The following is a 27055-nucleotide window of genomic DNA, read 5'->3' as shown; positions in this document are numbered from 1 at the left end:
AACTTCCTGATGGCCAGTTTATATGTTCTCGTGTACACATTGGTACTGAGCTTAAATAGTTCTTCTCCCTCCGTGGTATTTATCCCTCTAATATATTTATATCTCCTCTCAGCCTTCTTTTGGTTAGGCTAAACAAGCCAAGCTCTTTGAGACTCCTTTCATAAGACAGGTTTTCCATTTCTCGGATCACTCTAGTAGTTTTTCTCTGTACCTGTTCCAGTTTGAATTCACCTTTCTTAAACGTGGGAGACCAGAACTGCACACAATATTCCAGATGAGGTCTCACCAGTGCCTTGTATAATGGTACTAACACCTCCTTATCTCTACTGGAAATACCTCGCCTGATACATCTCAAGATGGCATTAGCTTTTTTCACAGCCATTTCACATTGGCAGCTCATAGTCATCTTGTGATCAACCAACATTCCGAGGTCCTTCTCTTCCTCTGTTACTTCCAAGTGATGTGTCCCCAGTTTATAACAAGAATTTTTGTTATTAATCCCTAAATGCATGACCTTGCACTTTTCACTATTAAATTTCATCCTATTACTATTACTCCAGTTTACAAGGTCATCCAGATCTTCCTGTATGATATCCAATCCCTCTCTGTATTGGCAATACCTCCCAGCTTTGTGTCATCTGCGAACTTTATTAGCACATTACCGCTTTTTGTGTCAAGGTCAGTAATAAAAAGATTAAATAAGATTGGTCCCAAAATCGATCCCTGAGGAACTTCACTAGTAACCTCGTTCCAGCCTGACAGTTCACCTTTCAGTGTGACCCACTGTAGTCTCCCCTTTAACCAGTTCTTTATCCACCTTTCAATTTTCTTTTCCAATTTAGCTAGTAATTCCCCATGTGGAACCATATCAAATGCCTTACTGAAATAGAGGTAAATTAGATCCACTGCATTTCCTTTTTCTAACAAATCTTACCTTCTCAAAGGAGGAGATCAGGTTGCTTTGACACGATCTACCTTTTGTAAAACCATGTTGTATTTTGTCCCAATTACTATTGACCTCAATGTCCTTAACTACTTTCTCCTTTAAATTTTTTTCCAAGACCTTGCATACTACAGATGTCAAACTGACAGGCTTGTAGTTACCCGGATCACTTTTTTTCCCTTTCTTAAAAATAGGAACGACCTTAGCAATTCTCCAGTCATACAGTACATCCCCTGGATTTACAGATTCATTAAAAAATTTTTGCTAATGAGCTTGCAATTTCATGTGCCAGTTCCTTTAATATTCTTGGATGAAGATTATCTGGGCCCCCTATTTAGTCCCATTAAGCTGTTCAGGTTTGGCTTCTACCTCAAATGTGGTAATATCTACCTTCATATCCTCATTCCCATTTGTTGTCCTACCATTATCCCTTAGATCCTTATCAGCCTCATTAAAGACTAAGGCAAAGTATTTGTTTAGATATTGGGCCATGCCTAGATTACCCTTAACCTCCACTCCATCCTCAGTGTTTAGCGGTCCCAATTCTTTCTTTGTTTTCTTCTTATTTATAAGGCTATAGAACCTTTTACTATTGGTTTTAATTCCCTTTGCAAGGTCCAACTCTACATGGCTTTTGGCCTTTCTCACTTTAACCCTACATATTCTGACCTCAATAAAGTAGCTTTCCTTGCTAATCCCTCCCATCTTCCACTCCTTGTAGGCCTTCTGCTTTTTCTTAATCACCTCTCTCAGATGCTTGCTCATCCAGCTTGGTCTACAACTCCTGCCTATGAAATTTTTCCCCTTCCCATGTGCTGTTTGATGTGAATTGCTTGATTCACTGTGAGAGAGTCTCCCTTTTGTTCTCAGAAATGTATCTTCTTAAATTCTACTCTCCCTCCCCCCCACCCCCCCTGCAGCTGCAAATGTTTCTATGATCCCAGTCCCTGAGGTTATCGCAGATTAGAAGGCGAAAAAAAAAGTGCTCATGATGACATGTTTTCAGAGCTCATGCAGTCCTCCCGCACTGATAGGGCACAGCTGAATGCGTGGTGGCAGAGGCCAGGAAAGCATACAGTGAGCGTGATTGGAACACGCAGGAGGAGATCCTGAAGCTAATGGGGGAAGCAAACGGACATGATGAGATGCCTGGTGGAGCTGCAGGAAAGGCAACTAGAGTACAGACCCCCACTGCATCCATTGTGTAACCGCCTGCCCTCCTCACCAAGTTCCATATCCTCCTCACCCAGATGCCCAAGAATGTTGGGGAGGAGGGGGAGGAATGGGAAGCACTGCTCCAGGCACCCAGCCACTCAATTCCAGCAGATGGCCCAAGCAAGAGAAGGCTGCCATTCAAACAGCTTTGATTTGTAGTGTGGCTACAATAAGCAATGTGGTCTTGTCCTTCCCTCCTCCCGCACCCCACCTGAGCTACCTTTTACTAGTTGGCATTGTCAGTGATCTCAAGTTTTTTTTAATAAATAAAGAATAAATGGATTCAGAACAATAGGGACTTTATTTCCTGTGCCAGCTGTGGTCGAAGGGGAGTGGCTTACAGGGAAGTACATTCACCAAAGGGAGCGGCTTTGCATGAAGGACAAACACACACAACTGTCACACTGTAGCCTGGTCAGTCATGAAACTGTTTTTCAAAGCCTCTCTGATGCGCTGCGCGCCTCGGTGTGCTCTTCTAATTGTCCTGGTGTCTGGTGTTCAAAGTTGGCCACCAGGTGATTTGCCTCAAACCTTCCACCCTGCTACCCACAATGCACCACTCCATGAGTCAATGCTAGCCACGGTATTGAAGATGCACTCCACCAACCTAATGCGCTTAGTGGGGACACGCATGATCGACTGTATAAAATCGCTTACTAAAGATCAATTTCTATTAAATCGACCTAATTTCACAGTGTAGACATGCCCTAAATCTATCCTAGTCAATCCACACAGCAAAATCTCTTGTCCTGGTTCTCATCTTGATTACTACAATATCTTTTTCTCTGGCCTTGATAAATGTAATTTTGCCTCCCTCATATCCACTCAGAATCTTGCTGCAAAGATCATTCTCCTAGCCCACTGCTTTGATCATGGTAACTCTCTCTTTGCATCCCTCCACAAGCTCCGCCTTCTCTATTGCATTAAATATGAACTGCTAGTTCTCACTTCTAAGGCCCTCTCCACCCTACATACCATCTCCCATTCACTGTTGAAGCATCAGCTCCTCCCTCTGACCAGGCAACTATGTCAGTGTCCGTCACCCACTTGTTAGATTTTCAAATTAGCATCATTGTGCTTTCTCCCATGCTACCCCTCATGCTTGGGAGGAGCTCTCCATAAATCATCTGCAAAGCTACCTTGTTTTCCTCCTTCGAATCCTCTTAAAAACAACTCTCCTTTGTTATGATGCCAACAAAAAAGCTTGACAATGGTTATATCACTGGCATGCTGAGGCCACTGCCCTTCATGCTGACCAATACGGTCTCACTGTTTCCTTCCACTCCTCCATCCATATGCATCCACCTGTTGTTACTGTCTTAGACGTAGATTATAAACACTTTAGGGGCAGGGACTGTCCTTTCATTCTGTTTGTGTAGTCCCTAGCACAATAGGGTCCTGGTGCAGGAGTACTGCTACGGTAATGTAAATAATGAATAACCATGATGGAAAATCGTTTCTGGATTATAATTAGTACTCACTGGTCTAATGTAGTTTCCACTTCATGTCACAGAACATTAAGAGAAACAATCCTCAAATAGGAACCAGGGTGGAGGTTCTTTTCTACAGGAAATAAGGCTCCCAGGCATCCCATCAAAATTGCTGATTTGATGCCGATAGGGCCACAGACTCAGCAGCTACAGGTGGAGCATTTTTCTCTCTCTAGTGTTGGCTTTTCTGCATGCCTGAAGTAAGGAGGATTTTCAGAGGACCTCAGTTTAAACTGATAAGATGCAAAACTAAACCTTAAAAGTCTTGTTTCTGGTGTATGTATCTGATATAGCCTCACTTGAAAACATTTGACTCCTCAAGCTCATGAACTGCCTTGAACAGCCAGTTAAGGGCTTCAAGCTTGCATTTTAAAAGGGAAGAGTAATCTGTGCAGACAGAAACAAACTATTATTGACTATGTACGTAAATTTTCTCAACATCTCTGAAAGAAGCTTCCATGTGTCTCAAACTCTGCAAGTGCAAAATGGACAACTTTTGAAAAATAGAACAGTTTAGATAATGTGGGATTAGTGTTATCCTATATTCTCCATAACCTCAGTTTCATTAAATTTGTGATGAAAACAATTTACAATTAAAGATAATACCAAATGTACAAAGAATAGAAATGAATTTGGGTCTAAACAGAAGAAAAGTTAGGTAATACAGAAGCATCTTGTGTTCACAAGTTCAGAAAGCACATTCTAGTTCCAGGGATGAAGTCAGACACTAATTAGAATTCCTGTGTTATGAAAGTACAAGATAGAAAACATATTAGCAGAATCTGTGTTTTGATGTTTCCTTTAACATATCAGTAATCAAACTATATTATATGAGGTGAATAAGTGTGATGGTTAGAACTTAGTTATATTTCCTTGCAATGAGGAAGTATCAACAACACAAGGTTCTTCCTGATTTGAGTGGAGAAATCTGCAGAGTTTTCCAGGGATTAGAATATAATTTGAGTCACTTCACAACCAACAACAGGGAATTGCGTGTTAATAAAAAATGCTGGAGTTATGAACTATTGGCAGGCAGATAAAGTAAATATTTTCCACAAAGCTGACAACGGCACATTACATGCCTGATAATAGAAGATGCAGCAGACATTTCAGAGAGGGAGATCTTGGCAGAATATTGCATACAGTATTTCAGGCTTCATGTCAGTGGCTGTAGTACAACAATGAACTGAACATAAGTGGCAGTTCAATTATGGTATTTACAAGTGCTAACAGAAAAGCCTTACTTCCACAACATGGGCAAGATTCTCTGAAGACAGAACAGGGTATAAATTGAATCCCTCCTAGCTAATGAGGTCCCTTTTACCACCCACCCAAGCAAATTCATTTACAGGAAGGTCAGGTGGAGTTTCCACCATTGCCCTCCCTTAGGGATTTCGGTCAGAAAAGAGAAGCTTTAATTACCCGATGGGAAATATATAGGAGTGCTGCAGCCAAATCAGCTTCAAGTTGGTGCTGAATCTGTGCACAACTAACATCCACTGACCAGGTCCTTTTCTCAATCAGCCATTCCAAACTTCTGTACTATACTGATCTCCTGCCATAACCTCCCCAAGTCCTGGTTGACCTTTGGGGACCTTTGCCTAGTTCTATGCCAGTTTCTCCAGATGTAAACAGGGGAGCGATTCTAGCCATATACTTCTGTTGAACAGTGCAGTCGGGAACAGAACAAAATAATCTTTATAATGTTACTATTTTTTAATAAAATTTCAGTTAAAATAGATCCTAGAGGTTTTATTCCTTTTCTTTCTCCTAATTTTATTTTTCAGGGCAAAATTTAAGGCATTAAATAGTGATGAAGACTATATAAGGACCTGAGTAGAAAAGGCATGCCCAAACCCACTTGCACACAACTCTGACAAGTTTTAACTGACATAACCTACATCACTTCAACCCGAGTAACACTGTTAAGAGACATACCCAGGGTTCGAATTCTAAACAAGTAGAATTCTAAAACCCTGTCCCCTCTGATTTTTTTCAGATGAGGTCTAAGATCCATGGGGAAAAATGAGGGAACTTAATGATTGGGATAGCTTCCATCATCCAGATATTATAGCGATAGGTGCTATAGAAAACCATGAAGCAGGGGGACAGGGAAGAGTAATAGCAGATCTTCTATCTTGCCCTCAAAACACTTCATAGTACTTTGTAGGGAGCTGTCTAGAGCCTCGCAGGGAACTCAACCCCATGCAGAGGTTGCACTCTCCTAGAAGCCTCCCCAGACTCTTGCACAGTGGAAGAGTATTCACACAAATAACAACGGGAGTTGTACATGGATGATTAGTTAATGTACTGGAACAAGCAACATTAATATGAGAAAAGGGAAACATGGCTAGTGGCTGCTTGATCTACTACACCTTTACTCAAAAAATTATTTTTGAAATTATATTACACCCAAAAGAAAGTATTTCTTACCAGACAGATTGATATTAGCCATAACATTACTACTAGAAGAAAAGAGGTCTCAGGCCCTTTCCTTCCCAGCAGCAAAAATAAACAATGTATTTTAAAGAACAGCAGCCAGAGCAAAGAAATATATTCAGAGCCTGCAAATAGCAACAGGAGCTTAATACAGATTATCCAACAAAACGGGTAATAAATTATACTGATAGAAAAATAAAATTAGTAAACACTATTTGAAATACAGCATCTGAGAGCATTTTCTTAAACCAAGTTAATTTTTCTTTAGGCATATAACTCCAGTTCTGGAGCTTTGGTCTGTCACCCTTTCTTCTGATTTTGTCACACTAATGAGGCCAAACAGTACCACATGTTAACAGAGACCACTGCAGCCAAATGGAGTGTTAAACAAATATTTATCCACATGCATTTTTGAAAGGGTGAACTCGCATATAAAAGTTACAACATAGCAAGTCCCAAAACAAATAAATTCTTACCTTAGCAGTTTTAATATAGTGGCTCAAAACTTCAGCTCTTATTTTTAAAGTTTGTGCATGAAGAATCTCTCTAACGACCCAGAAGCTTACCTGAAAAAGAAAATTCACCTACTTTTAAAACACATAAAAAGGCAGTTAAAGCAAGTATTTTTCATATATGAAGTGAAAAAATTAAATACATTAAAAACTACATCAAACCAAATATCTTTGCAGCAACTTTATAAGTTAGGAAATGCAAAAGTTAACATTGCTATAAAAATCTTAACTGACCCAAACTGCACGTAATACTTATTAAATAAATTAACTTAAAAGCCTTAAGAAAAGGAGTACTTGTGGCACCTTAGAGATTAACCAATTTATTTGAGCATAAGCTTTCATGAGCTACAGTTCACTTCATCGGATGCATACTGTGGAAAATACAGAAGTTTGTTTGTTTTTATACACACAAATCATGAAAAAATGGGTCTTTATCACTACAAAAGGTTTTCTCTCTCCCCACCCCACTCTCCTGCTGGTAATAGCTCATGTAAAGTGATCACTCTCCTTACAATGTGTATGATAATCGAAGTGGGCCATTTCCAGCACAAATCCAGGTTTTCTCCACCCCCACACACTCCCCAAACCCCACTCTCCTGTTGGTAATAGCTTATCTAAAGTGATCACTCTCCTTACAATCTGTATGATAATCAAGGTGGGCTATTTCCAGCACAAATCCAGGGTTTAACAAGAACGTCTGAGGAAGGGGGGGAAGGGGAAGGCGTTAGGAAAACAAGGGGAAATAGGTTACCTTGCATAATGACTTAGCCACTCCCAGTCTCTATTCAAGCCTTAGTTAATTGACCATCGTTTATTAGCACTGTATACCTTCAAATCAGTGGCACTGCTATGGGTAACCACATGGTCCCACAGTATGCCAACATTTTTATGGCTGACTTAGAACAACGCTTCCTCAGCTCTCGTCCGCTAACGCCCCTAAACTACTTGCGCTATACTGATGACATCATCATCATCTGGACCCATGGAAAAGAAGCTCTTGAGGAATTCTACCATGATTTCAACAATTTACCATGATTTCAACAATTTCCATCCCACCATCAACCTCAGCCTGGACCAGTCCACACAAGAGATCCACTTTCTGGACATTACAGTGCTAATAAACGATGGTCACATAAACACCACCCTATACCGGAAACCTACTGACCTCTATTCCTACCTACATGCCTCCAGCTTTCAACCTGACCACACCACACGATCCATCGTCTACAGCCAAGCTCTGCGATACAACCGCATTTGCTCCAACCCCTCAGACAGAGACAAACACCTACAAGGGCTCTATCAAGCATTCTTGCAACTACAATACCCACCTGCGGAAGTGAAGAAACAGACTGATAGAGCCAGAAGAGTTCCCAGAAGTCTCCTACTACAGGACAGGCCTAACAAAGAAAATAACAGAATGCCACTAGCCGTCACCTTCAGCCCCCAACTAAAACCCCTCCAACGCATTATTAAGGATCTACAACCTATCCTAAAGGATGACCCAACACTCTCACAAATCTTGGGAGACAGGCCAGTCCTTGCCTACAGACAGCCCCCCAACCTGAAGCAAATACTCACCAGCAACCACATACCACACAACAGAACCACTAACCCAGGAACCTATCCTTGCAACAAAGCCCGTTGCCAGCTGTGCCCACATATCTATTCAGGGGACACCATCACAGGGCCTAATCACATCAGCCACACTATCAGAGGCTCGTTCACCTGCACATCCACCAATGTGATATATGCCATCACGTGCCAGCAATGCCCCTCTGCCATGTACATTGGTCAAACTGGACAGTCTCTACGTAAAAGAATAAATGGACACAAATCAGATGTCAAGAATTATAACATTCATAAACCAGTCGGAGAACACTTCAATCTCCCTTGTCACGCGATTACAGACATGAAAGTTGCGATATTACAACAGAAAAACTTCAAATCCAGACTCTAGTGAGAGACTGCTGAATTGGAATTCATTTGCAAATTGGAAACAATCAACTTAGGCTTGAATAGAGACTGGGAGTGACTAAGTTATTATGCAAGGTAACCTATTTCCCTTGTTTTCCTAACCCCCCCCCCATTCCTCAGACATTCTTGTTAAACCCTGGATTTGTGCTGGAAATGGCCCACCTTGATTATCATACACATTGTAAGGACAGTGATCACTTTACATGAGCTATTACCACCACGAGAGTGGGGTGGGGGGAGAGAAAACCTTTTGTAGTGATAAAGACCCATTTTTTCATAATTTGTGTGTATAAAAACAAACATCTTCTGTATTTTCCACAGTATGCATCCGATGAAGTGAGCTGTAGCTCACGAAAGCTTATGCTCAAATAAATTGGTTAGTCTCTAAGGTGCCACAAGTACTCCATTTCTTTTTGCGAATACAGACTAACATGGCTGTTACTTTAAAAGCCTTAATAACTCAAAACATTTCTCTGAATGCAAAATGTGACTATATTAATATTGCTTTAAGATCCTTGACTTTTGAATTTCCTGACTTTAATATTTGAACCTTAAGTTGTATTAATGTAGACATTTGAATTTAATTACATTTTAAAAAATGATAGCTATCCTACAATATGAAGTTTAGAATTATATTCTGTAAAGCTCTATAAACTGCAAGACCTACAACAGCTACACAAAAATTCTGCTTATGAAGTTATGAAATTGTGTTTTTCTGTGATGACACAGAATTTAAACTACACTATTCTGAAGTTAGAGAGAAAATATCATTTTGATAGTGATTAAATTCATAGTTTTATAGTACGAAATTATATAACGCCACAGTACTTTAGGCAATAACATAATTTAAAACTTGCAGTAAAAAAAAAAGTGCGTTGCATGCATACACAGATTTCTAATTCCTATTTTCTCATTTGAAAGTTGTTCCTAAACCCTTTCCTCCTCCCTCCCAAAAGCTAGCCTTGACTCAGATTTCTTCACTGAAAGCTAACCACGTATGAAGGTAAGCTTTAAAGTTCTGCTGTTTGAGGTATGTAGAAAGCCTATTTTTAAAATGGGGAAAGTATTTTTCCCCAAATCACCCATCTCAAAAACAACTGAATATGTTGTGTGTAAACTTCCCAAAAACATTTACTTTTGAACTGAGACCTGGCTTGAGTTAAGTTTCAGCTCCACTGAAATCAATAGCAAAACTCCCACACTCTTAAATGGGGCCAGGATTTCATTCCTAGAGTGGAAAGTTTCAGTTCCAAGGCAAAAAGAAAATCTATGACAGTTATGAATGGCCACAAATGGATACAATAAAAGTTGAACTGCAACCTTAATTACAAGTTTACATCACTACAAGGCTATATGGTCTGATTTTCAAAGGTTCTGAGCACTAGGAGCTTACATTAACTTCAATGGGATTTGATTTCAGCACTTCTGAAAATCTGACCATAATATTTAAACTAAATCACAGCCTAAAGTAGGAAGGCCTTGCTATACTTTAGAGTCCACAGTTTGATGCCTTATCATTGCTGATGTTTACAAGTAATTTATACTATACGATTTCCTTGTTAAAGTCTTAGAAGATTCACAAATGAGATATTTTTAATATACTGCAGTAGAACTTCAGAGTTATGAACACCAGTTACGAACTGACCGATCAACCACACACCTCGTTTGGAACTGGAGGGGCACAATCGGGCATCAGCAGAGACACACACAAAAAAAGCAAATACAGTACAGTACTGTGTTAAAAGTAAACTACTAAAAAAAATAAAGGGAAAGCAAAATTTTTCCTCTGAATAGTAAAGTTTCAAAGCTGTATTAAGTCAATGTTCAGCTGTAAACATTTGAAAGAACAATCATAACATTTTGTTCAGTTACAAACATTTCAGAGTTATGAACAACCTCCATTCCCAAAGTGTTCATAACTCTGAGATTCTACTGTAGTATGACTGGTTTCAGAGTAGCAGCCGTGTTAGTCTGTATTCGCAAAAACAAAAGGAGTACTTGTACACCTTAGAGACTAACAAATTTATTTGAGCATAAGCTTTCGTGAGCTACAGCATCCGATAAAGTGAGCTGTAGCTCACGAAATATCTTAAATAAATTTGTTAGTCTCTAAGGTGCACAAGTACTCCTTTTCTTTTTGTAGTATGAACTATATGGCAGGGATGGGCAAACTTTTTGGCCCTAGGGCCACATCTGGGTATAGAAATTGTATGGTGGGCCACGAATGCTCACGAAACTGGGGTTGGGGTGCAGGAGGGGATGAGGGCTCTGGCTGGGGGTGCAGGCGATGAGGGGTATGGGGTGTAGGAGGGTGCTCGAGGCTGGAACCTAGGGGTTCAGAGGGTGGGAGGGGGATCAGGGCTGGGGCAAGGGGTTGTGGTGTGGGAGGGTAGCTCAGGGGTGCGGGCTACGGGCAGCGCTTACCTCAAGCCACAGTTCCTGGCCAATGGGAGCTGCGGGGGGCAGCGCTTGGGGTAGGGGCAGCTTGCAGAGCAGAGCCCCCTGGCTGCCCCTATGCATCGGAGCCGGAGGAGGGAGATGCTGCTGCTTCCAGGAGCCATGTGGAGCAGCCCTCGACCCTGCTCCCTGGCTCGAGTGCTGGAGCAGGGCAAGCCCCAGACCTTGCTCCCCAGAGATAGCTCAAGGGCTGGATTAAATAACTGGTGGGCCGGATGCAGCCCGCAGTTTGTCCACCCCTGTGATATGGTATGAAGTCTATAGCTAATGTGCAACACTCTTTTTTAAAGTGTGGTGCTACCAAATACAACATATCTAAAACTGCATTAACATTTCAAGCTTTCACTTTAAATATTTTAAAATTAAAATAGAATTGACAAAGTTTTTATATCAAAAAATAAAAATACTTTCTATTTATGACGAATTAGCAAGCGAACACTGATGTACCTTATCTTGCAACTTTTACTTTGTTACACTGTTAAAAATGCTGAAAAAAGATCAAGGTTTAGCAGGATGTAATGCAACTGCTGTTTACAGAGTTCGAAAAAATAAACACTATAAATAGAAGCATTGTATGCTACATTACTCTTCCCATCCCCAAACTTGTACTGCTTCTTCGACTTCTGAAACATAAATTATTTCTTGCAGACTCTGGCTGGATATATAACCAGACACTATCCCTGTGTCTACTTCCAATAAAAAAAAAAACTTGTTTATCCTATCTAACCTCACACTGTGCAGTTTTACAGTTCCATATTTGTTTATACAGAACAGTACCAGGAGAGAGTCAAGTCCCTAAAGTACTGTATTCTTGTTGAAGTCACAGAGATTTGGTTAGAACTAAAAGCACTATCATGAAGCAAAACAGCTCTTTGACATCAGTCTGGCATCAAATGAAGGTTCAGAATTAGACATGTATATTCCAAATACTTCAAAACTGTCTAATACCTACTTCGGACAAAATCCTAGGTTCTTTACTCAGTGTTTACTCAGTCCTTACTGAAGTCAATGGGAAATTGTCTGAATGAAAACTGACTGAGGACGTTAGGATTTGTTCTAATCTGTTTATCTAAGGTTGTGCCAGGCAGAGGAGCATTACATACGGAGCTCAGTTTTCACTAATTTTTAAGTAAACTGGTTACTGATAATTGGAGGTGGGAAACCCAGCAGCGGTTTCAAACCATCCCAGGAGCTGTTTGAAACTCTGCCAGATTCAAGCCAGTCCCCCAGGTGAGTGCAGATAAACTTGCTGCTGAAGGGGAAGGGAGCTCATTAAGCGCATACATGCAATTTATAATAATTTTTTTGCCTTTCGTTACCCAAAACCTCATCTTCCTACCTACATCCCCTTCTACCATCATTCCCCATTTTAAAATGGTGCCCATCTCATCCATGGATTTACAGAACAAAGGCATTGACTTTTGATTCTTACTTTAGTAGTATAACGTCAGAAAATAAAACAGAATAAGTTCAAAGAAATTAGTATGGCAGTCTTATTACACAGTCCACATCAGATTAGCATCAGAAAGTAGACTCAGTGTCCACTTTTCAATTCTTTGGTTTACTGGGCTAGGCAGGGGGTCATGCAGCGTAGTTTGTTTATCTGAATAAGGGCATCCCTTTTATCCTCTTGAGAGATCTTGAAGCCTTCATGGAGATATACCTAGAAATCTTTGAAAGGATTGCAGAGTGTCAGCCTTGTTTCTTCCCCTGTGACAGGAGACTTTGATTAGCTCTATTGCAGTAAACAGGCCAGCAGCAAATGGGCCCAGGAAGCTTTGGCACACCAGCAGCAGCTGGGTTCTCTGCACCTGTGACAATCAGGGTCCAAACACCCCAAGGGGAGAGTTTGAACCCCAAAGAATAAGCAGCTGAATCAATAGATTATATATGACTTTATTATATTATAAAAGGCGAATAAGACTTTTTTTATGAAAGCTTGTAATGTACTAAGCTTAATGGTCATTAGGAGATATGTATGAAGAGTGTGGTTATGAATGTATGTATTAGCGTACACAGAAAACCGTGCTCACAATTTGTGGTGCAGTCAGGCAAAGAGGGGCTGCCTCCCCAACCAGACAATACTAGCTAAAAGCACCTAGAAAAATTGTACAACCCAGGAAAAGACATCCTGGCTAAAGTTTACCTACCCTGAATATCCATGCCAGGGGGTGTGGTGAGGAAGACCTTTTAAAAAAAGGAGGCTTGAAATTGAGGTCTTCTTCCAGATAGAGAGCTGCGGGGATATAAAAATTTGGATCCGCGTCCACGATAAATAACTAGTATTTGACCCAAGATCTGCACCCCACTTTCATATGTATCCGCATCTGCTCATGCACCAGCTCACTGTACCTTTCAGGAGGAGCATCAATGTGCATGCATCAATACTGTATAAGAAAGCTATATGGCTTCATAAATGCACACACTTGCTATGTTATTATTTTAAACATCTTATTGTACAACAGGCATCAGAACAAATATATTATTTTTGTATGTAAAATGCAAATAAACATCTCAAGTCAATAATACTCAAAATCACAAACTGAACTATAAAATAAAAAAGTTGGGCGGCTGTTTAGCTTGTGACTTATACCACCCCTGAATTGCGGGACTTCGTCTTAGATGTCTCTCTCGGAACAGTTGATTTTCTTTGAAATATTACTGTATAAAAACATTAAATCATCCACAGTTCCTGGCTAAAGTGAAGTATGATTCTCATTAACTGTGTAACCAGAGACTGAGATGGCTCTCTTGGACACTGGATGCAGGGATGGAATGCACAAACTGTGCAACCCAACTAAAAAAAGAGGAAAATTGTGGAAAAAAAAGAGGAAAATCAGGGTGACATACTTTGACACTTCATCATCATTTCCATGCTCGTTATTCGAATCCTCAAACTCTGTATGTGACAATTTTGTCTCCTTTGGTGATGGAGTCTGTGTAGCTGACAAAAGCAGCGTAAGATTCATTGCAGCAATATTTTTCCTCATGCAATGAGACAAGCTACTTAGCCCTGGTCTACACTAGGACTTTAGGTCGAATTTAGCAACGTTAAATCGATTTAAACCTGCACCCGTCCACACAGTCGATTTATTTCGACTTAAAGGGCTCTTAAAATCGATTTCCTTACTCCACCCCTGACAAGTGGATTAGCGCTTAAATCGACGTTCCCAGCTCGAATTTGGGGTACTGTGGACACAATTCGATGGTATTGGCCTCCGGGAGCTATCCCAGAGTGCTCCATTGTGACCGCTCTGGACAGCACTCTCAACTCAGATGCACTGGCCAGGTAGACAGGAAAAGAACCGCGAACTTTTAAATCTCATTTCCTGTTTGGCCAGCGTGGCAAGCTGCAGGTGACCATGCAGAGCTCATCAGCACAGGTGACCATGATGGAGTCCCAGAATCGCAAAAGAGCTCCAGCATGGACCGAACGGGAGGTACGGGATCTGATCGCTGTTTGGGGAGAGGAATCCGTGCTATCAGAACTCCGTTCCAGTTTTCGAAATGCCAAAACCTTTGTCAAAATCTCCCAGGGCATGAAGGACAGAGGCCATAACAGGGACCCGAAGCAGTGCCGCGTGAAACTGAAGGAGCTGAGGCAAGCCTACCAGAAAACCAGAGAGGCGAACAGCCGCTCTGGGTCAGAGCCCCAAACATGCCGCTTCTATGATGAGCTGCATGCCATTTTAGGGGGTTCAGCCACCACTACCCCAACCGTGTTGTTTGACTCCTTCAATGGAGATGGAGGCAATACGGAAGCAGGTTTTGGGGACGAAGAAGATGATGATGAGGAGGAGGAGGTTGTAGATAGCTCACAGCAAGCAAGCGGAGAAACCGGTTTTCCCGACAGCCAGGAACTGTTTCTCACCCTAGACCTGGAGCCAGTACCCCCCAAACCCACCCAAGGCTGCCTCCTGGACCCAGCAGGCGGAGAAGGGACCTCTGGTGAGTGTACCTTTTAAAATACTATACATGGTATAAAAGCAAGCATGTGAAAGGATTACTTTGCCCTGGCATTCGCGGTTCTCCTAGATGTACTCCTAAAGCTTTTGCAAAAGGTTTCTGGGGAGGGCAGCCTTATTGTGTCCTTAATGGTAGGACACTTTACCACTCCAGGCCAGTAACACATACTCGGGAATCATTGTAGAACAAAGCATTGCAGTGTATGTTTGCTGGCATTCAAACAACATCCGTTCTTTATCTCTCTGTGTTATCCTCAGGAGAGTGAGATATAATTCATGGTCATCTGGTTGAAATAGAGTGCTTTTCTTCAGGGGACACTCAGAGGAGCCCATTCCTGCTGGGCTGTTTGCCTGTGGCTAAACAGAAATGTTCCCCGCTGTTAGCCACAGGGAGGGGGGAGGGCCGAGGGGGTAGCCACGCGGTGGGGGGAGGCAAAATGCGACCTTGTAACGAAAGCACATGTGCTATGTATGTAATGTTAACAGCAAGGATTACCCTGAAAGAGCGTAGCCACTGTTTTATAAAATGTGTCTTTTTAAATACCGCTGTCCCTTTTTTTTCTCCACCAGCTGCATGTGTTTCAATGATCACAGGATCTTCTCCTTCCCAGAGGCTAGTGAAGCTTAGAAAGAAAAATAAATGCACTCACGATGAAATGTTCTCCGAGCTCATGCTGTCCTCCCACACTGACAGAGCACAGACGAATGCGTGGAGGCAAATAATGTCAGAGTGCAGGAAAGCACAAAATGACCGGGAGGAGAGGTGGTCGGCTGAAGAGAAGGCTGAAGCTCAAATGTGGCGGCAGCATGATGAGAGGAAGCAGGATTCAATGCTGAGGCTGCTGGAGGTCCAAACCAGTATGCTCCAGTGTATGGTTGAGCTGCAGCAAAGGCAGCTGGAGCACAGACTGCCACTGCAGCCCTGAGTAACCAACCGCCCTCCTCCCCAAGTTCCATAGCCTCCACACCCAGACACCCAAGAATGCGGTGGGGGGGCCTCCGGCCAACCAGCCACCCCACCACAGAGGATTGCCCCAAAAAAAGAAGGCTGTCATTCAATAAATTTTAAAGTTGTAAACTTTTAAAGTGCTGTGCTTAAAGTGCTGTGTGGCATTTTCCTTCCCTCCTCCACCACCCCTCCTGGGCTACCTTGGTAGTCATTCCCCTATTTGTGTGATGAATGAATAAAGAATGCATGAATGTGAAGCAACAATGACTTTATTGCCTCTGCAAGCGGTGATTGACGGGAGGAGGGGCGGGTGGTTAGCTTACAGGGAAGTAGAGTGAACCAAGGGGCGGGGGGTTTCATCAAGGAGAAACAAACAGAACTTTCACACCGTAGCTTGGCCAGTCATGAAACTGGTTTTCAAAGCTTCTCTGATGCGTACCGCGCCCTCCTGTGCTCTTCTAACTGCCCTGGTGTCTGGCTGCGCATAACCAGCAGCCAGGCGATTTGCCTCAACCTCCCACCCCGCCATAAACGTCTCCCCCTTACTCTCAGATATTGTGGAGCACACAGCAAGCAGTAATAACAGTGGGAATATTGGTTTCGCTGAGGTCTAACCGAGTCAGTAAACTGCGCCAGCGCGCCTTTAAACGTCCCAATGCACATTCTACCACCATTCTGCACTTGCTCAGCCTGTAGTTGAACAGCTCCTGACTACTGTCCAGGCTGCCTGTGTACGGCTTCATGAGCCATGGCATTAAGGGGGAGGCTGGGTCCCCAAGGATACATATAGGCATTTCAACATCCCCAACAGTTATTTTCTGGTCTGGGAATAAAGTCCCTTCCTGCAGCTTTTGAAACAGACCAGAGTTCCTGAAGATGCGAGCGTCATGTACCTTTCCCGGCCATCCCACGTTGATGTTGGTGAAACGTCCCTTGTGATCCACCAGAGCTTGCAGCACTCTTGAAAAGTACTTTTTGCGGTTTATGTCCTCGTCGGCTTGGTGCTCCGGTGCCAAGATAGGGATATGGGTTCTATCTATGGCCCCACCACAGTTAGGGAATCCCATTGCAGCAAAGCCATCCACTATGACCTGCACATTTCCCAGGGTCACTACCCTTGATATCTGCAGATCTTTGATTGCGTGGGCTACTTGCATCACAGCAGCCCCAACAGTAGATTTGCCCACTCCAAATTGATTCCCAATTGACCGGTAGCTGTCTGGCGTTGCAAGCTTCCACAGGGCTATCGCCACTCGCTTCTCAACTGTGAGGGCTGCTCTCATCTTGGTATTCATGCGCCTCAGGGCAGAGGAAAGCAAGTCACAAAGTTCCATGAAAGTGCCCTTACGCATGCGAAAGTTTCGCAGCCACCGGAAATCGTCCCAGACCTGCAACACTATGCGGTCCCACCAGTCTGTGCTTGTTTCCCGAGCCCAGAATCGGCGTTCCACAGCATGAACCTGCCCCATTAGCACCATGATGCATGCATTGGCAGGGCCCATGCTTTCAGAGAAATCTGTGTCCATGTCCTGATCACTCACGTGACCGCGCTGACGTCGCCTCCTCGCCCGGTATCGCTTTGCCAGGCTCCGGTGCTGCATATACTGCTGGATAATGCGTGTGGTGTTTAATGTGCTCCTTATTGCCAAAGAGAGCTGAGCGGCCTCCATGCTTGCCTTGGTATGGCGTCCGCACAGAAAAAAGGCGCGGAACGATTGTCTGCCGTTGGTCTGACGGAGGGAGGGGCGACTGACGACACGGCTTACAGGGTTGGCTTCAAGGAGCTAAAATCAACAAAGGGGGTGGCTTTACATCAAGGAGTATTTCGCAGGACTTCACGGAGGGTTCCAATAGGAAATGGTGCACCTAAGTTATTGTTCTTATTGGAACAAGGAGGTTAGCCTGGCCTAACAAGGAGGTTAGCCTAATCAATACTCCTTGATTGATTCATGGCTAGATTTACCTCGCTGCACCTTCTCTGTGAGTGATTGCAGCGTGACCTAGAGGAATGAGTCCCCTAGACAGGGGAGGGGGGGGAGCAAATGAGTACAAAACAAATCTGGTCTATTTCTTGTTTTGATCCACTCCATCTATCTTTTACATCTTTGGCTGGCAGCAGACGGTGCAGAAGGACTGCATGCCATCCTCATCTCTTGCCTGCCTGGCAGAAGATGGTACAGTACGACTGCTAGCAATCCTCATCTCTTGCCTGCCTGGCAGAAGATGGTACAGTACGACTGCTAGCAATCCTCATCTCTTGCCTGCCTGGCAGAAGATGGTACAGTACGACTGCTAGCAATCCGTATCGCCTGCCTGCTCACCATAAGACGGTTCAATAGGACTGACTGCAGAACTAAAGAGAATGACCTGGTCAAGTCACTCCAAATTTAGTCCCTGCACCCATGTCTGTCCAGGCGCTCCCAGCCGACGTGGCCAGGAGCACCTCGGACATGACGATGACGGCTACCAGTCGTACTGTACCGTCTGCTGCCACAAGGCAAGGGGTTGCTGCTACTGTGTAGCAATGCCGTACCGCGTCTGCCAGCACCCAGGAGACATAGGGTGACGGTTACCTGAGCGGGCTCCATGCTTGCCGTGGTATGGCGTCTGCACAGGTAACTCAGGAAAAAAGGCGCGAAAGGATTGTCTGCCCTTGCTTTCACGGAGGGAGGGAGGGAACGGGGGCCTGACGATATGTCCCCAGAACCACCCGCGACAATGTTTTAGCCCCATCAGGCATTGGGATCTCAACCCAGAATTCCAATGGGCAGCAGAGACTGCGGGAACTGTGGGATAGCTACCCACAGTGCAATGGTCCGGAAGTCGACTCTAGCCTCGGTACTGTGGAAGCACTCCGCCGAGTTAATGCACTTAATAGCACTTAGAGCATTTTCTGTGGGGACACACACACTTGAATATATAAAACCGATTTCTAAAAAACCGACTTCTATAAATTCGACCTTATTCCATAGTGTAGACATACCCTTAGTTTCTTGATAATCTTCCTGTGTCTCTTCAGTGAAAACAATTCATCCCCTACGTTCGCGGGTGCAGGAAAACTGCTACTCTGTGCATAGGCCTGATTTCAAACTTTTCAATGAGACACTGCAAAGCTTTGACTTAGTCTATCTTCATTAAGGTAGAAGGATGGAGATGCTTTTTCAGCCTTTTGTACCAAATGGGCACTAAGTGGAGACTGGGCTGCGATGACTGCTCTCGTGCATCTGACGCTTCTTCTTAAGGAACTCTATTAAGATGCTCAAGGTATTGTGATCAATGCTACCAATGAGCTGAGTATCCCCATTTTCTGTCAAAATTGCATATATATTCTGTCCCACTGCTCCTTGATGTCTTAAACATGAGTAGTTTGCTGCTCCATCGCGTTGCTACATTTCCTTTCAGAGATCTTTACAACCCGCTTTAAAGTAATGAGATTTCAGCTTTGTTTGTTAGCACTTTAATTTTGTTGTCTGTTTCTTTATTGTGTGCAAAATTCTATTTTGGAAAATGAGTATCTCTATTGGTTTACACCAAGCAGTACAGAATTCATATGGGTGGATTATTGCCTCCTGCTGTTTAATCTCCATACTCACAGGAAACATTACTTCATAAAAGCATCAGTCATACTACTGCAGCAGACTGTTAAAACGGTCTTTTAAGGCCTCCCTCAACTGTATTGTTCCATGGTTGGCTCAAATTCAGCCGCTAGTCTGTCCACTTCACCCCTCCAGCCTCATGGTAGCTCTCCCCCTCTTCACCTGACAGATATCATGCAGTACACAACATGCAAATATCCCTTTGGTATAGCTGATCACTGAGATCCAAGCTAGTGAATAAACAGCACTAGTGTCCCTTCTAACCTACCAGAAGCATATTCTCAGCAGCCACTCTGCATCTGCTGGGCCAGAAGATGGATCTTTCTTTGGTGCTATCCAGGTGGCCAGTGTAAGGCTTCCTGAGCCAGTGAAACAAGGGGTAGGCTGAGTTCCCCAGAATCACTATTGGCATTTCAACATCCTCAAGGGTAATCCGTTGGTCTGGGAAGAACATCCCTCCTTACAGCTCTTTGAGAAGTCATGTGTTCTTAAAGATGAGAGCATCATGTACTTTCACCAACCATCCCACAAGTATTACTGAAATGCCCCCAGTGAACCACTAGAACGTCCATAACCACGGAAAAGTATCTCTTCCCGTTGATGTACTCAGTGGCAAGATGGGCTGGTGTCAGAATAGGATATGCATACTATCACCCCACAGCAGTTTGAGCAACCTCCATTGTTGCAAACTCAGCCACTATTTCCTGTATGTTACCCAGTCACAGTCCTGTGCAGAAGTAGACACTTAAATGATCGCAACTGGAAAATCCACAATGGGGTCATTCATTTATCCAGCTCTAACCTGATTGCCCACTGACCAATAGCAATCCAGCGCTGCACATTTCCAGAGTGTGACCGCCACTTGCTTCTCCACTATGAGTGCAGTTCTCCCTACAGTGCCCCTGAGCTGGGGGTCTGGGTCAAGCTTAGCGCACAGATCCAAAATATGGCTTTTCACATCCACAAGTTCTGCAGTCACTGCTTGCCATCCCAAACCTGCATTATAAGGCGATCCCAACAATCAGTCCTTGTTTCTTGGGCCCAGAAGCAGCAATCCACCAAATTGCACTGCTATATGAAAGTCAGCGTCAGCCTGACAATTTTTGTAGCATCAGTTGCCTCCGGCCACTGCACTTGAACATCTCTGCATCTTCCTTATTGCAATCCTGGTTGTAGCAATATTCATTCAAGTTCTTCAAATACAGGAGGATAATGCATCCTGTGTTTGCATCTCTCAGGATTTGTGATGAGCTGTGCAGGGTCCATGCTTCTGCTAGAAAGATGGTGGATATCAAAAAGAAGTGCACAGGACTGTGGGAGTTGTAAAAAGTGACAAGAAAATTATGGGCTGTGGAAAGCCTTATAAAATGGAGAAAGTGGCATGGTGGGAATTTGATCCCTATCTCCCTGACAACCTGGGCGAACCAATGGTATTCCACAAAGCATTGAGAAAATGTCCCACAAGACACTGATCTAGACAGCAGGAAGGGGTACACTGCAATACCTACTTGTATTGCTCTGCATTTTATATCAATGCATGCAACTGGGGTGAGTATGCTCAGAACCAGCACAAGCACCCAAATGTGCTTGCACCTGAGTGATAAATAAAAATTGGTGGGGTGACCGGTTTCCCCCGGGGTGCCACATGGAACTGTGGTACCACTGAATCCACCTGACCCACCAGCCTGGGCTCCCTTTACACTGTATTCCTGAGGCCAGCCAGCCAAGCCCTCCCTCAGGCATCAGACTGCACTTAACCAGCACACATACAGGTAGGGGCACACGCAGCTACAGCTTTACACACACATGCTGAGATCAGCTAAGGAACTGAGCAGTATTCAAGTGTACACCCCCCCCTCTGGAGTGCAAACCCAAAATTATACAGTCTTGTGCTGCACAGAGAACTGCACAGCATAAGTTCATTTACACTTTAACCTCAGGTGTCCTCGTCCTCTTGCAAGGGTTTACAGTCACTTCTGTGATGATGACTCTCAGATAGTCTTCAATCCAGAACTATTATCCATGAATCTCCCCTCACACTCCTTCATCCCTCTTGGGAGTGATCGCTCAGTGGTTTGAGCTTTGGCCTGCTAAACCCAGGGTTGTGAGTTCAATACTCGAAGGGGCCATTTATGGATATGGGGCAAAAATTGGGGATTGGTCCTGCTTTGAGCAGGGGGTTGGACTAGATGACCTTCTGAGGTCCCTTCCAACCCTGATAGTCTATGATTCTATGATTGCTTGTTGTCTCATCTTCAGTTCATTGAGGCCAAAGCCAAGCTCCTAACTTTTCCTCACTAATAGTCTGTTTAAAAAAGAATCCTCATTGTCATGTAGGCCTTCAAACCACAGACTTTTCTCTTCCTCTCCTTCTTTCCCCATATTACAGATGTGACCAATTCCTGTGAATTTTCACACTATTTAAAATATCCTCCCTTGGCTATGCAAAAGGGTGAACTGCCTGTCCATGCAAGGGGTTTGAACATTTAGCATGCTTCACCCTAACTCCCAATCTAAAATGTCATTCCCAACATGATCTCATTCTGACTACACTGCCCATATCCTTGAATACCTCTATTTCCAGTACATTGCTTACCACATTGATCTCATTTTCAAGATTCTCCATCACACAGCCTGACCTATATTTCTCCTACTCCTTCTGCTACACCACTGAATCCAATCCTTGATGCTCCTTTGTTTTCTTCTCATTCTCCTGTTGCTGTATCCTATTTCATGCTGCCCCTTATGCCTGGAATACCCTTCTAAACCCAGTTAACCAAGCCAACAACAACTCCTCATTAAGGTCTATTCTAAAAATGTTCTTTTGCTGAGTTGCCTATGATGGGTTCTCAAACATTTTCGTAGTGTGTAGACTGTATGTTGATAGTGTATCTCATGAAACACCTCACTATTTATTTGTGCTCACATACGATTCCTTTGTCAATGTGTTGCTTTCTAGGCAAGTGAGGCCTTTATAAAGTGTGTTTTAATTCACTGGCTACTGTAAAGAAATGAATTTCAGGAAGGGAATTTTCTGCCCTTTTATTCTGTTCATTTCCTTTGATGTGTGTACGCATGCACGTGTTGGTCTACATACAAATAGAAGGAAATGCAAGGAATGAGAAGTAACACCTACCAAGCCAGGGTACTTATTATTTTTGAGGGTTCAAATTTGCTAGCTGTTTACCAGAAACCACTTACCCTAAGCCTAACCCCGCCCCCCCCCCCAAAAAAAAACAACAACTGGTGCTCCTGACTCAAAAAACTTAACAAAATTCAAACATAACGAACAAGAATCATGAGGGTTAGATATGAAGGGGAGACACAGCATAAGGATTACAATAATAAATTTATGTGGTTACTGTGACATATGCAGAATTTCTATATAATCTAAGACGACTGAGATGTAATAATTTTATGAACTCTGTATATGACCTGGTCAGTAAAGTTATCGTAAATTGGGTTATAAAAGACTTTTCTGTAGGAGCATAACAGGGGCCTGTGGGGAAAAAACAAGCAGGGAAGCAACCTTTGAACAAATACTTGTGGGACAATTAAAGACAATGGAGGAAACTATTAGCTTTGAGGAGGATTCTATGTCCTGTCTCTACCAAAGTAATACAGCTGATCTTCCAGTGCTGCAAATGAAGAGATCAAAAGTTTTCTTCATGCACACAAGTATATGGCTTTATTAATCTGTGGGTTCATGGCTGTGTAGCTTGTTATTTCTGTTAATTCCCTCTCTGTAACCGCATCCTTAGTAGAATGGTTGGAATAATTTATGGTCTTCTCCAGGAGATTTCCTATTGTCCTGTCATGTTTCCTCTTCTACCAGGCTCTTATTATTTCCATTACACCAAACATCTTAATTTGTGATTCATAGTGGTTATATGCTTCATCAAGCTTAATTATCTGCATTCCACAGCAGAATCTAGCACCATTGTTTGCAGGGAACTATTATCCTTTGCTGAAAAGACTAGCCATATTCAGGAAGGCTTCTCAGGAAACAGATCTCACTGACCTACAAAGTCCAATGTGCTGTCTTTGTTCTTTGAGTTTAGCCCTTTACACATCATGGTCTTTTAGATGTACTGAAGGACACATGACCCACTATCTGTAAATCAGATATTTGCCCTTCCTGGGTGGTAAAGGAGAGTAATTGGGCCCTGCAACAGGGTGGTTGAGAGGCTGCCAGGGGTTTTTGTTGTATTTGCTTTCTTCTCCCACTCGGACACCACATGTCAAAGGCCCTGAACAGGCAGATTGGCTTATAACACTTATGCTGTAGTCAGATAAAGGTTAAAATTCCTTTAATGAATCTTCTCTTCCCTAACTTGAGGGGTAGGGGTTACGGCGGGGGTGAGGGAAGGTCCAGAACAACCAAACACCAAACAAACACCAAACAAAATGCATCTCTGGGGGGTGTCAGCATTAGTACTTGGAACAGGCAAGTGCCAGACAACCTACTGGCTCACTTCCATCTTTTTACTGATTCTATTCCCCTCTTTAGCATCCCATTTTATACTATTTCCTGTTGCTGCAGCAGTTACTGGTCTTGATGATGATGCCTTGTTTCCAGAGATGTGTATTTTGGCTATAATTCCCAGACCTATAAACTAACCCCCGAGGAAGAAGATTAAAAATTAACAAAAATCCAGACAGCCTCTTAAGGTGCTTGGTCACCCTGTTAGAGGATTACTTCTGACTGAGCTTACCGATGCAGTATCTAAAGAAGGCGTCTTCCCCTCACCTTAAAAAACCACCGGACCTCTCACTTGTGGGGACACTCTAGGCTTAGTTCAGTTTCTTGGCCTACTCAACATCTACTTGCAGCTACTAGAAGAGATGATAGGGCTAACATGGGGTGAGTGAGTGGAGTGTTTGTGTGGAAGGACAGCAGAGAATAGGGGAAGGAAGCTGTGACTGGAGGATAAGCAGCATGGGGGGGAAGGAACGACAAGTGACCCACTTCCTCCTTTCATGGCAGTTCTAGCTCCATCTCCTCTAAACCCCACCCTACATCAGACCCCATTCAACAGAGAATAGCTCCCATCTGGCTCTCGCATCATTGAACTGGTATAGTCTTTTTGAGGAGCTGTGTCATCCTAACTCAGCTAGGCTAAAATTAAATAATCTATACAATTACTGCCTTTCTCCTAGTTTGTCTTTATCGGGTATAATGTATCTCGTTACAATTTCAGTGTAAATTCAAAGGTTAGAGAAAGTTTGTGATCAATTGTGACACATTGTACCCAAAAGCAACACACTACCACCCCCATATTTACCATGGTGATATAATTATGAAGTGTTTGTAGAAAATATGCCTTGTGAGGTATCATTTTAAAAGTCTTAATCTGTTAAACATTAATATCCTGTTGGATTGTATGTGCTATCGTATATGAAGTTACGTATGTTGTGAGGATGGGAACACCCACAACCAGCCTTTTACGTACAACAATGAAGATGCCAGACAGCACTGATGGCTCATTAAAGGGAATACACATACCCACAAGGATTACCTCAGGAACAGAGATAGCACGTGCACAATGGAAGCTGTTTGACTCACATCACAGCAAAAGATCTTTCCAGCAAGCGGGAAGAAAATATGAAAGGGGGAATTGACATTTGTTCTCACTCCCCCCACAACTCGACACCTGAAAACACGTTTGGAGAACAAAGACTGAACTGTGGAGGTGGTCCCAGGCTGAAGGGATTTCTAGCCTGTGTGTGGAAGATCTGTGACCTGCTTGTATTGTCTATCAGGGTGAGTTTCAAATCCTGTCCAGCCTATAGAACTCAGAATGCTTTCTTATTTTTATTTCTTCGGTAATCAACTTTGATCTGTGTGCTATTATTTATAATCACTTAAAATCTACCTTTCTGTAGTTAATAAATCTGTTTTATATTTTTTACCTAAAACAGTGTGTTGCTTGAAGTGTAAAGAAAAATCTGCTCAGGCACAGGGGCTGGTGCATTGTCCTCTCCGCATTGAGGGAGGGGTGGACTGGGTAATGAATTTACACTGATCAGGCTTCTGATCAAGGCAAGATGGTACAGCTCTGGAGTCCTAGACTGGGGTGGCACTGGCTGGAGTCTCTCTATTGTTGGTTCATGGATGGCTCGTAAAAGCATTCACGTAACTCAGCTGGGTGTGTCCATGCCTGTGAATGTTTGTGGGAGTGCAAGTCCTGGAGGGGTTTGCAGTTTGTCACATTATCAGAGTGTGAGAGGGAGCCCTGGTTGGTAAGATAGAGGGCTCAGCTGTACCCCAGTTCCAGGTTGCCCCAAGCCTTCAAAAGGAAGTCATGGCCAGCTTTCATATTTTGGCAGGGAAGGGAGTATTAAATCACTTACAGATGCTTTTCAGCAGTATTGGTCTGCTGATAGTATTTTGGAAGCAACAATGATTATGTGCAGTAGACTGAAATTCATCAGAGAACTTTACACTATGTTTACACTGCAAAGTTTGGTCAACAAAAGTTAAGTTGACATAGAGCTGCCTGTGCACGCCCCCGTATCCTTCATAGAGATATTGTTATGATATGAGTATGGCATGATTATGATGTATTTTGTGCAACATAAGACATGTGAGATCACTGGAAAGGTTGTGATTTACTAAATATGATTATCCTATTTGTATGCATGTATCATTTCTATATCTGAAGTTAGGAATATTACAAGTGGGTTTACACCAGGGGAACACCCACCAGACAGAATGCAATCAGTCTAGATGGCTCACTGTGAGAAAGAGCCATTAGAGAGAGCAATAGGTCTTTGAAGATGCTAATCTCCCACCTTCTTGGGTTCCTGGGGACGCTGCAAACAGCCTCCGAGTCATGGCTGCTATGGCCCAACAGAGACATGTGACCAAGTCATCTGGTACTGGAATCCATCTTAGAATATCAGCGTTTTTCCACTGACCGGGGGTGGGGATCAAACTTGGAAACAAAGGATTCTCACCATATGCAAAAACTATTTAAGGCAGGGGAGTCACATAAGCATGATATCAGAGTGACATCATCGTGGTTTATTCTTCACTAACTCCCAGACCAAGAAATAAGGCTGCTGGAAACACCTGAGAAATAGAGACTGAGCTGAGAGGGGTCGTGAGAAGAAGGGCTGAGCCCAGGATAGAGGTTGTTTGGGATAGGTGAAAGGAATAGCTGGAGTTTTAAGCTGCAAGCAAGTCTCTGCAATCTGCCTAAAACATCATTTAGAGTGAGAATTTGCTATTTGTAACCAATTTCTTTAGTATATTAATCTTAAATTGTGTTTTGTTTTATTTGTGGGTAATCCCTTATAATCACTTAAAATCTATATTTTGTAGTTAATAAACTTGTTTTTGTTTTGTCTAAAACCCAGTTCATGGAATTCATAATGGGGGGGGGGCGCGGAGGAGACAAAAAGCTGTTGCATATTTTTCTCCACATCGAGGGAGGGAGTGAATTTAATGAACCCTGAGAGACTCCAACAGAGGGGAGAATTACTGCATCTGATATACAGAAGTATGGCATT

At 43.1% G+C, this 27055-nt stretch overlaps 1 protein-coding gene across 7 annotated transcripts in view; it reads right to left on the bottom strand.

Annotated features, from left to right (window-relative positions):
- The window catches only part of RALGPS2 (Ral GEF with PH domain and SH3 binding motif 2), a 279035-nt gene that overhangs the window by 146646 nt on the left and 105334 nt on the right, over positions 1–27055 (bottom strand). For all 7 annotated transcript variants that reach the window (XM_073356496.1, XM_073356498.1, XM_073356497.1 and 4 more), the window contains one exon: positions 6564–6653. In XM_073356496.1, coding sequence (XP_073212597.1) covers positions 6564–6653 — 90 coding nt within the window. The remainder of the gene's footprint in view (positions 1–6563; positions 6654–27055) is intronic.

This window comes from Lepidochelys kempii, chromosome 8 (assembly GCF_965140285.1).
Source record: "Lepidochelys kempii isolate rLepKem1 chromosome 8, rLepKem1.hap1, whole genome shotgun sequence".
Taxonomy (NCBI): domain Eukaryota; kingdom Metazoa; phylum Chordata; order Testudines; family Cheloniidae; genus Lepidochelys; species Lepidochelys kempii.
Note: the sequence above shows the minus strand (reverse complement) of the source record. Positions and strands in the feature narration are given on the sequence as shown.